The 11,086-nt window shown below is 43.9% G+C and overlaps 1 protein-coding gene and 1 long non-coding RNA gene across 2 annotated transcripts in view; one reads left to right on the top strand and one right to left on the bottom strand.

Annotated features, from left to right (window-relative positions):
• Nucleotides 1-2,121: 2,121 nt before the first annotated feature.
• Nucleotides 2,122-3,330, bottom strand: LOC142051658 (uncharacterized). The gene is made up of 2 exons (XR_012658575.1): nt 2,963-3,330; nt 2,122-2,499 (listed from the first exon to the last, which is right to left on the bottom strand). It is a non-coding gene; the product is annotated as an uncharacterized LOC142051658 (long non-coding RNA).
• A 1,841-nt stretch (nt 3,331-5,171) lies between these two features.
• ARID2 (AT-rich interaction domain 2) overlaps nt 5,172-11,086 on the top strand; it is a 108,956-nt gene continuing 103,041 nt past the window's right edge. The window contains exons 1-3 of the mRNA XM_075080955.1: nt 5,172-6,003; nt 6,164-6,257; nt 7,401-7,498. Coding sequence (XP_074937056.1) covers nt 5,912-6,003; nt 6,164-6,257; nt 7,401-7,498 — 284 coding nt within the window. The 5' untranslated portion in view covers nt 5,172-5,911. The remainder of the gene's footprint in view (nt 6,004-6,163; nt 6,258-7,400; nt 7,499-11,086) is intronic.

Here is an 11,086-nt window from a genome sequence, read left to right as displayed (position 1 = left end):
ATATACTTTTTTCATTTAAAAAAATCTTGCACCAGTTTGCTGTCAGGACATTTGTGACTTCTGTGCTGCAGACCAACGTTTGTTAGAACCTCAAAGCATTTTCCACCATTAAGGCCCTAATCTGCATTATAGGTATGATAACTTAAAAAATGCAGCAAATATTTTTCATCTGTAAGAAAAGGATATCAATTTGATAATCTTTCCAAACTTACTGTTGAAGTATTGCCAACCGCAAGTGTTCAGCACACATAAGTCAGGACCTACAAAAGAATTACGATTTCAAAAGCACTGCAGTTTTGAAATCAAGTGGGAGTGCATTTACATATTTATTTTTACTTCTCCTTCAGTTGCATTTAGGGTTTTCCTGCTTCATGTTTCATGCTTCATTGCACAACTGAAAAACCCTCAACTTTGAAGTGTTTTTAATTTAGAGTTTAGATGATCATAAAATCCATTGATTCCAAGAGGTGGACCTTTGTGAAGAACAGCAAATATTAGAAAATTACAATAATTAGATAACATTTTAAAAAGTCTTTAATCAATTTACTTGAGTATTTACAACAGTGTTTTACATAGCACATTTTTCCTTCTGTTTTATTTCCTGAGTAGTAATACCATAAAAATAAGATAAAATGAGGAAGGCGCACAACACGTTAGGAGATTTAGGAGAGAAGTGTCATAAGTCACTTAAATAAACAACTTCAGAAGCTGGTTCCTTTCAGCGTAAAAGCTTTTTTTTTTTTTTTTTTTAAAACAGATTATCTAAACCAAGCCTGTTGGGGTATCTAAGTTCCACCAACTGTAGTGGAAATTCCGTACAAGTGTGCAGAAACAGCCTGCAATATTGTACATCTGCTTTCCCACCTTTGCCGTACTGTTTAACATTTCACTTCATGCATAAGACCTTTAATTTATTACTTAATACTGTAGCACTGAAGACTAGCCATTTATGGTCTATACAAAGTAGCAACATCTTTAAAAGAAGCTAGCATGCTAAAATGTAATAAAGAATTTTAAAATATTATTCAGTAAGAATGTGTAGGACTAATACCTTGCTGAGTAAATGCCCCTTGTTTAAGTGTGCATTTGTCACAGCAAGCTGTGCAAACAGTGAAGTCTTTAGCCTAACACATGCAGTTAACTCCAACACCTTAACATTTTTTATTAAAAACGGTTGAGATGAATGTCACTAAAATTTACCACTGGCTTTCTGACCCCTTCTCCTCTACCAGGTGCTCATCCTCTAATTCTTATGTTTATTTTCAGATTGCAACTGTATTATATGCTACTGTCTGCAGTCTTAAAGTGAATTTACTGTCTTCCCTAGTCCATCTAATAGGCTGCATTTTCTAAAGACATAGATACACATACACACAAACAAATACAATACACTAACTTCAGCTTCTAAGGATTTACAGTTTACTGTTTAATATAGTAGCATTCAGCTAGAGGTACTAGTTACTCTAAACAAAATGTAATGTTGCCACAATTCAACAGCAGCACAAGCAGAAATGAAAATGGAAATGAGCAAGAATATTTCACCCATCAGAAAGCAAATGCAGAGTCAGTGGCACACTGACAAGAGCAATTGTGGCCTGCTCTGTGGATAGCAGCAGTTCGGCAGATAAGCAAGATGCACAAAATTTAATATTAAAGATTCCAGAAAATGGCTTGAAACTGCAACACAGGATACAGCTATCAGATGATCCACTTAGCACAGTTACACTTAAGAAAAAGCAACCAACACACACAAAAAACCAAAACAAAAACCCACCCAATCACTACTGAATAGTGACACTTCAGTTACTGGATCTGCACTGTCTGTCTGCAAGAATGCTCATTCTACACATAACATTTACACACCAAAATTCATTGTATATCGCAACTTTTATAAGCAGTTTAATATAGTCCAAGTTTTATTTTACAATTTAAACAAATTCAAATTGCATTGACAGGTACTATACAGAGATCAACAGAAGAATTCTTTTTTCTAAACCACAAGATTTTTTTCCCCCTTTCCCCCTACATTGAATCTTTAACTCTTCAATATGAAAAAAGAGATCATAGCTCTTCAGTATCAACGTAATTTTGGTACCTTTAAAAATTACCACTTCCACCAGAAACAGGTCATCACCTTTATTTAATACCATTAAAATGCATGCATATTAAGATAGATAAATCAGAAGAAAGGTCTTAATTCACTAGCCTGTTCTCTACCTCAAAAAAGGAAGGGAGCCCCCGTCAATATAAACCCAACAAAACCGGTGGTGTAATACTAACATCAGCTTCACAACCTTATCATAGGGGGGTCTCCAACTATTTCAGCCATAAGCTGAAGATCGAAGCAGTAAGAACCAAGCCATCGTTAATATAAAAACAGCGACTATTATCAAGCTGGCATCACAAGATCAGAGTCCAATACAGACATTTTGTACCTTGGTGCTGGACAGTGTTACTTGAAGCATCAGCCTAATAGCCGGTTTATTCATAAGGCACGCACTAAAATGAAACAAACAGTAATTAAGTGTTGACAGTGACCTAGTTAGCTACATAAGGCGCTAGATCGTCCTGTCATTCGTTACAGCTCCGCCGGAATCCGACGGGATCGGTGGTTCCGTCCGCCCGGGCCGCGCGGGAGGGCGAAAGCGGGAAGCAGCGCCCCTCGCCTGGCCAGCCCCGGGCTCCCGCGCCCGCCGCAGCCCGCCCGGCGCCCCGCCGCCGCCGCCCGCTCCCCCGGACCCGACGCCCTCGGGTCTCAGCGAGCCGGGCTCCGGCGAGCGGCAAAGCCGGCGCGGCGCGGCGCGGGCAGCGCCAAGGCCGCCCGCCCTCGCCTTGCCTTGCCTTCCCCTCCCCTCCCCCGCGCCGCAGCTCCGGCAGCTCCGCAGTGGGATAAGGCAGCCTCTGACTCGCTCACTGCTCGCGTCCCCCTTCACCTCCCTCTCCTCCCTCCCCCAACGCGCACACTTGATAGAAAGTCTCCTCTCGGCGGCGGGAGGGCGGTGAAATCCTTCGCTCTCCTCCCTCCGCTCTCTGTAACGCGAACGAGCCGCCGCCTTCTGTTCCTCAGCCTTGGCCAAGTCGGCGTTTTGTTGACAGGCTCTGCCGGGCACAAAATGGGGCTGCCGCTTCCATGGGCGCCGCCATTTTGTGTGGAGCCGCCGCGCTAGCTGCAGCTGCAGCCGCAGCCTCAGTAGCGGCGGCAACGGCACACCGGCCGCGCCGGAGCGGCGGCCGGGGTCTGTGTAATGGTTGAATAAAGTGACCCCCTCTAGGGAATCCCCAGCTGACAGTTACGTAAGGGACCGTGCGCAATTGCTGTGCTTAGCATGGAAACCCACCTAGCCCTGCTACGCAATTTGCCTATCCTCCCCTCTGCCTCCCGCTCCCCTTCCACACGGCACCCGGGCGAGGAAAGCGACTCACCTCTGCCGACCGCCCCTCGCCGAGGGGAGACCCCCTGCCTTTAAGGAATTTTAAGGCACGATTAAAAACCACCGCCCTCCTGTGAACGAAGGTTTAGCTGTGTATGTCTGAAAGAGCGATTTAGCCCCTCGATCGCTTGTTTTAAACCTCTCTCATTCATATTATCCTGCCTTTGGGTGCCTTACGCATACTCTTGCTGAAATAGCAGAAACTCGGAGTGTCACAGACAGGAACTGCAGACCAGGATCTGCTGCAGGTCTAATTTTACGGGGGGCTCTTAATGCTACAGTGGATATACACCATGTGTTTCTTACACTGAAATTCATGCACCACCACTCCCTCCACACAGAGAGGGTGACTTTCAATACGGAGTATTAATTTGAAACTGAGGGATTTCTCCTTCCCCCCACCCCCTCAAAGTGTGAGCTCAGGGCAAATCTTACCAAGCATCTTACTCTGTCTCTATGGCTATATTCAAGCTGAAACAGCACTCAAGTCAAAAGGAAGAAAAAAAAAATCTTTGAAAATGCTTTATTTTCTGAAGTAAGTTAGTACACGGAATAGAAAGGAATTATAGTTTTCCTTCTTTAAGTGCTCACTTGGGGCCATAATGTGCCATTGATTTTAAAACACAGCTCCTTACTGACTTTAATAAGTTCAGCTTAAAAAAAAAAAAACCCTAAAGGCCCGATCTGGCCTTGGATTTCAATGTATTGGTTGCGAGGGGCAAATGTTCCTCCAGAGTCTCATGAACTGGAGCACGCACTCACCTGCGGCTCTCTCTGCTTGCCAGGGAAGGACAAATGCCCACCTGGACAGCCACTTGCTTTAACCTAAGGAGCAAAGGTTCGACGGAAGGCGCCGTTCACCGCACAGGCCCTCTCTCGCCTGTTTACCCCAAGCAGTGCCGGGGTCTGTTGTGGTCGGAATGAGGGTCTTCTCCTGGGCTCCTCTGTGGAAAAGATGTCAGGAGGTGAGTGTTTGCAAACACTGTACACACCACAGGCAGCGGGGGCAAGTGGCCTGCAGTGCCGCTGTTGGCTACTGCCCGTCCAGGGCGAGGGCCAAGACCTTCCTCCTTAATTTTATGCTGTATGTTCCATTCACCAATATACAGAAATACATAGGTGGCTTAGATTGAGCACAGCAGTCCTCAGGCACTTTGATTACAGGCCGTGGTATCTCCAAGAAGGAAGAAAAAAAAAATATTTATGGAGGGAGCCAGAGCTCAGGCCCCTGCTGGCAAACCTCTCCAGGGCACCCCCTGCTTGGGAAAGCGCGCTGTGTTCTCCTCTGGGGAGTTTTAAATACCTCACGTCTCAAATGAGGGGTTCCTGCTGTCCCCCCCACCCCGCGCAGCGAGCAGCCCCCCCGCCCCCGCCGTACCATCCGGGGCGACTTCCTGCCCTTGGAAACACCTCAGCCCGGGGGACTCGGAAAGTTTTGCAAAAGTCCAAATCCACCAGTGCCCCCTTCAGTTGTTGTTTTCTCTCCCCTTGAACTCAGGGCGTTGGGTTTAGTCCAATTAAAAAATTCGGCCCCGCTTTCCAAATCCACCTTTCCTGCCCTCCCCCCCCCAACCCCCCCGCCGTCAGCCAGCGGAGAGAGGCCGATCGGTGCGAGCCTGGCGAGGGAGGGCCCTTTCCCCGGCCCTCAGCCCCGGAACAACCGGTAGTAGCCGTTTTTTTCCTCCCTTCTTCTCCTTCTCCCTCGCCTCTTTCCGCCCGGCTTTGTGTGAAGTTTGCGGCACATTGCAGATGAGCCCTTAGCGGCGAGAGGAGCCTATTGTTCCCCGCCAGGAACTGCTTGCTGGGGCTGTGCTGGCTTTTGCCTTCAGAGCTGCCTTCTGCAGTACCGGGACCAGCCTCCGGGGTCCGCTGTGTTGCGCTCTCGTCCAGGCAGAAGCACGGCGGCCTCAGATCTTTTTGTCTGAGAGAGAAGAGAAGTGAATCCCGCTGCCGCCGCCACCGCCGCCGCCGCCGTAGCTGTACAGTGTGTGTGTGTGAGAGCGAGCGAGGGAGCGAGCGAGGGAGAGGGAGATCGCATGGAGCCGCGGCTGTAACACACACACACTGTCAATACCTCACTCCGGCTCCCCCCCACCCCACCACAACAGTAACCCAATTCATTGTGTGATCCAGCAGCACCATGTTGAGTCTCATGTGCAGGCTGGATCGGTTGGGTTTGTGGTGCTGAGAGAGGCAGCAGCAGCGGGAGGAGGAATTACTGAGAGGTGCCCCTCTCCCTCCCTGTCTCTTTGCCTGTGTGTTGTGTGGAGACAGGACTCGCAATTACCACACTCTCTGGGCTCCCTTATTCCTTTTAAACTTTTTTTTAAACAAGCCCCTCTCCATGGCTGATCCCCGGCCGAGCACGGGCACCTGGGTCTCTTAAAGACAAGGAGGAGCCGGGGATTGTTGTTGTTGTCGGCCGTTTTTTTTTTTTTTAATTGGATTTTTTTTTTACGAGAACCTTTTTTAATACAAAAATGGCAAATTCGACGGGTAAAAACCACGCAGACCAGCGGAGAAAGGGACTCGCTTTCCTGGACGAGCTGCGGCAGTTTCACCACAGCAGAGGGTGAGGAAAATGGGGAGATGGAACGGGAGGGGGGGAGGCTTTTAAACCGACCAGATCCAACTTCCAGCCCCTTCCCTGAAGGACACGGCAGCCCCAGCGAGGGGAGAAGAGGGGGCAGAGCTGACAAGTTGTGGTGTTTTGTGTGTATCTCCTTTGGCAGGTCTCCTTTTAAGAAGATCCCCGTGGTGGGTGGGAAGGAGCTGGATCTTCACGCTCTCTACACCAGAGTCACCACTTTAGGCGGATTTGGGAAGGTGAGTGGAAGTTTTAATTTGGGTTTCCCTCCCACTAACCTCTTCCCAAAAGTCTCCTCTGACCCCCGGGGGCGGCGGGGGGAGCCGGGGTGGCCGGGAACCCTCCTATTTAAAGCCGGTTAGAGAAGGTGGGGGGTGGAAGAAGGAAGCGAGCAGACAGGCAGGTTGGTGGCTTGGCCTTGTCGGCGGAGCGATGAAGGGGGATCCGGGGGTACAGCGCGCACCCCGCCTGTGCCTCCCCCGCCTCCGCCGGAGCCCCTCGCCCCTGCCCCCCTTCCCGGGGAGAAGGCGACGAGGGAGCAGAGAGCTTCGGCCGGAGAGAGGCAGTTTCTTTCGCTTGTGGTGGCAGCTCTGTCTCTCTCTCTCTCTCACACAGAAGGGAGAGACAGAGAGGAGAGAGTCTGAGTGCAGTTTTAGTGCAACTCAAAATTAGCGGGCATGTTTAACATCGATAATCGGCACGGAGCATGGGCTAGGAAACGATCCTCGCAGCCGGGGGGGGCCGGGCGCTGCCCTCCGAGCCCTTCCTGGGGAAAAATAACAAAAGGGGCACCCAAGACGGTGTGTAATCAAATAGCCATCTTTAGGCTTCAAGGCTAGGGACAGAAATGTAGGCCTCAAAAGAAAGGCCTCTCTGTGTCTGTGGATCTGTCTTGGGGGGACCCCCCGGGACGGCGCCCCCGCGCCCCGGAGGCCAGGGGGCGCCCCCGCCAAGACTTCCCCGCATTATTTTAAACTTCTTTGGGTTTTTAACGGACCGCGTTAGGATTTAAAAGGGGGCGACAGAGGGACTCCCGATTGGTTATTGTCCAGGCAGTAAAAACAAAAACAAACAAACCCCAAAACAATACAAATCCTCCCGGCCGCCCCCTCCCTCTCCTACCCCCCCCCCCGAAAAAAAAATCATATTTTAAAAAATAAATACGGTAAAATTCTGGTGGGAAGCGGGATTATTCCCGAGGGAAAATACTACCGACTGTCAGTAAAATAGATAGTCCTAAATCCCATATACATTCTTGTTTATTTCTTTTTATATATTTATCTATTTGCTTCATGGCAGCTTGTGTTTTTTTGTGATGTTCGCTGTCAACGACGTGTTTATGTGTACGTTGTGTATCTGGGCCTGTGTGTTGTTTTTGACAGGTATCAGAGAAGAATCAGTGGGGAGAAATTGTAGAAGAGTTTAACTTTCCCAGAAGTTGTTCTAACGCTGCCTTCGCTTTAAAACAGTATTACTTGCGGTGAGTGCTATCAAGCTGTTGCAGCAGTATTTTTGAGTGTGGGATTATATTTGGTTTTCAGTGTCTGCAGTAATAAAAATATCCCTACTCTTTAAAAATCCTGGAAAATAAAGCAGAAAGAACTTGTAATTCCTTAGTGGTCTGGTGTAGTGATCAGTTAAAGGTAATTCTGTTTTGTAGTTCTTTTATTTGCATTTTACATCTGCAAGCCTTAAACTTTGAAGGGATCCCAAGTATATAAACAATATATATCAGAGCCATTTTTATTGATTGTTTTAGAGCGATGGTACTAAAAGGCTGTTACTAAGAGATCATGTTATTGTAGTTACAGAAACTTAGCTTAATTTTTGGAGCACTGAAATGTGTTGATATGTGTAAACTTGTTTACTGCTCAGTGGGGTCAGACATGGAATGAAAATGCATATGCAGGAAGGTAGACTGCTTTGGATAAATTATTTTTTTATAAATTACTAGCAGCATACATTATTTTTCATTTTAGGGTACAAAGAGCTAAATAATTTTTTCTGTTACTTGAAAAATAGTAGATTTCTGCAGTTTTTAAAAATAAGATTACATGCCTTGAAATGATACAGGTTATTTTTTGTGATGCAGATTATCTTTATTAATGTAGCATGGGAGTTAATAATATTTTAAATTGCAGTGTGTGGTACACTTCAGTTAGTAGATGACTTAAAAAAATGAATTTTTATTAACTTATTGTATGTGAAAGATTTTTAAATTATTGTGTATGTAGTTTTTTTAGATGCTGTATATAGACAATTATATTTATTTCAGAATAGTTTTATGTACATTGGTTAAGGAATGTAATTTTCTATTTCTCAACTGTATAAATGATACTTTTCATTGCAATTAATGATAATGTAGATGTGCAATATGTACAAAAGATGTATGGGCTTTTGGACTTCTGTTTTGGTGATCTGAGTACACACAAGCTTCATATATCTCCAGTTTGGCCTCCTGAATTAGGAAATGCAGTAATTGTACAGGTGCACTTTCTATTGGTTGTCCTAGATTGACTTCCAGCTTGAAGCTGTAGAGTTCATAGCACAGTAGAGCCGTTATTGAGTTACAATGATGTCTGGAAAACCTTAGTCAGGTATCTGTAGATACTGAATTTTTCTTTTTTTGGTGGTGACGTATGATTGCTTTAAGATCCAGGCTAAATAAATAAATTACTATTGTTAATAGCTTCAGGAAAGTTTATGATTGCTAGTAGGCCTAGGAGTGAAGTGGGAAGCTCACTTTAGGAGGTCCTTCTCTGTCAGTTTTTGGGGTTTGGTTTTTTTTTCCCTTCTACTACATAGTATTAAGATAGTGTTGCTGAAGATTTGTTGGATCATAGAAAGCAGTTTTTTGCTTTTTGAGTTTTTCTGTTGGACCATGTAGTCTATTACTTGACTAGATTTTACATATAATTTTCAAAATAATAGTTTTTTGGTTTTTGCCCTTTTTATTTCCATATTTTATAAGTGTTTGAATGGCCTAACTTTTTGTAGTAGAAGGTTGTATGTCATTTGTGTTTTCATCTGTATTTGGAAAGCATTTATATGCTGTGACAGTTAACACAATTAATGTTAATTTAGCCTTCTAATGACTATTAATTTTTAATAAGATACTACTTTTTAATTTAGAATCAGACATACAAAAATGTTATTTTTATTACTAGCATGCTCGTATTGACATTATTTAAAACGGTTGCTGAAAATATGTATAAATGATTGCATACAAATAACTCCAAAGGGGGTTTTATTTCTTTGGAATTTAGAAAAAAAGGTGATCGTGAAGATGAAGAATCTCTGAAAATGTCTGTTTTATCATAATTTCTGATTTACTTAGGCCATTCTGAAATAAACTGTCAAGGTGGATGGTTTTGGGGTGCATTGGGTTTCAGTGGTTGCTTTGGGTTTTGTTTTGTTTTGTTTTTGGTTTTTCAAAAATACTGTTTTACTCACTGTTGCTTCTCACATAATCTAAGTTTGATGTGAACTGATTCCCAGCTGAGTTGACCTCCTTACATGTGTAGTAATAAGACTGTATATACACATGTATCTCTGCTAGATTAATGTTTGTTTATCTTTAACCTAGAAGGTTTTGGAAGGGGGGAAATTTGGTTATAGGGAAAGAAAAAAAATGCTCTAATGATAAATTTGTAAAAAGGGTCTTGTTTATCTGTGTTGAAGAGTGTAACCTGAGGTTTCTTGCAGAGCTAGATTTGCATGAACTGCTGAGCAATGACTCTTGGAAAAAAAAAAAAAACATTCCTCTTGAGTCTCAAGTATGACTATAATCTTGGCCTCACTATTGTAGTGACTTTGCAAACAAAGCCAAACAAACTGAGGTCTATCAACTTTTATATAAATTTTTATCCCCTCATATATTGTGTGTCCTGTAAAGTGAGGGATCTGCGTGGCAGATGGGACCCTGTTGAATTCAGAGGGATTCAGCGGTGTGCACCTACATGAATACGTTTGCAGACTGGCATTCGCAATGGTTTGTGATGAAAGTCGCTTCTTTCTATTAAACATCTGGCATACCATGTTCGCTGAGATAAGATCTCAAGCTACATAGACCGCTTGCTCGTTTTGCTGTGTTATCGCTAATAATGCTGTCATTTTGACTTAAAATTCCTATGTAAATAATTCAGAAAGTTCAGTTATTTGTGTGGCATCAGTAGTCCTGATGGCTTGATCAAGCCAAATGTTTTGCAAAACAATCATCAGGTTATGGTTTTTCTGGGCAGTTGTGAGGTGTGTCTTTTTTGTTTTAATAACTTTTTCATTTTGGTTGGTTTGGAATTTTGCTGAGTATCTTTGGGAATGTACGTTAGGCTTCATTAAAGATGTGAATTGTTTAAACTTCTGATATAATTCTGATAGGCTTTATGATAGGTGACATTTGAATACATGATAGACAGTCCTATCTACCCCTTTGCCCTTGCACTGTCCTCTCTTTTCTCTCACTGGAAAAAGTTATTTATAATAGGGAAGGTCTGAACCATTCAAACTTTGTGCCTGTGTTGCTTTGAGCTGTCTGACAGGTGAAGTAATTTATGCACTGTGGTTCTTAGTGAGCAGTCAAAAGCCACAGTGCTGATAACCATTGATAGACTGTACTTGTTAATGTAGTTCTGTAAGTCTCTACAGCATCAGAGTGTGTAATTCCCTTGGATGTAGCACAAATTAGATGTTTCATCTCAATTGAGGTGAATTAGTAAAGCATTTTCTAAATGCTTCTCTAAAGATTATTTTATAGTGTTAATGAAAATATTTTAATATGGGGTAATAAATGTAAACATCAGTAATGTGGACATGCCTTTACATTTTTGTTAGTTGGCAAACATACACCAGGCAAAAAGAAAGTTAACGTGAAATACAGCCTGTTTTTTATGTTTATGGTTGATTAGGTTACAGTCCTATAAAGAATTGGGCTGATGTGACCTTATGTTAGTTTAAAGTTCTGTGGTTTTCATGTGAGCATAAGCAATACATTTATTTCTGTTGTGGGTCTTCATCTATTCTTGGGGAGTGAGGGACCTTGAAAACTAGATGTGCAAATGAAGTATGCCTA

Source organism: Phalacrocorax aristotelis, chromosome 1 (genome assembly GCF_949628215.1).
Source record: "Phalacrocorax aristotelis chromosome 1, bGulAri2.1, whole genome shotgun sequence".
Classification (NCBI taxonomy): domain Eukaryota; kingdom Metazoa; phylum Chordata; class Aves; order Suliformes; family Phalacrocoracidae; genus Phalacrocorax; species Phalacrocorax aristotelis.
This window is presented reverse-complemented; position numbering and strand designations above follow the sequence as displayed.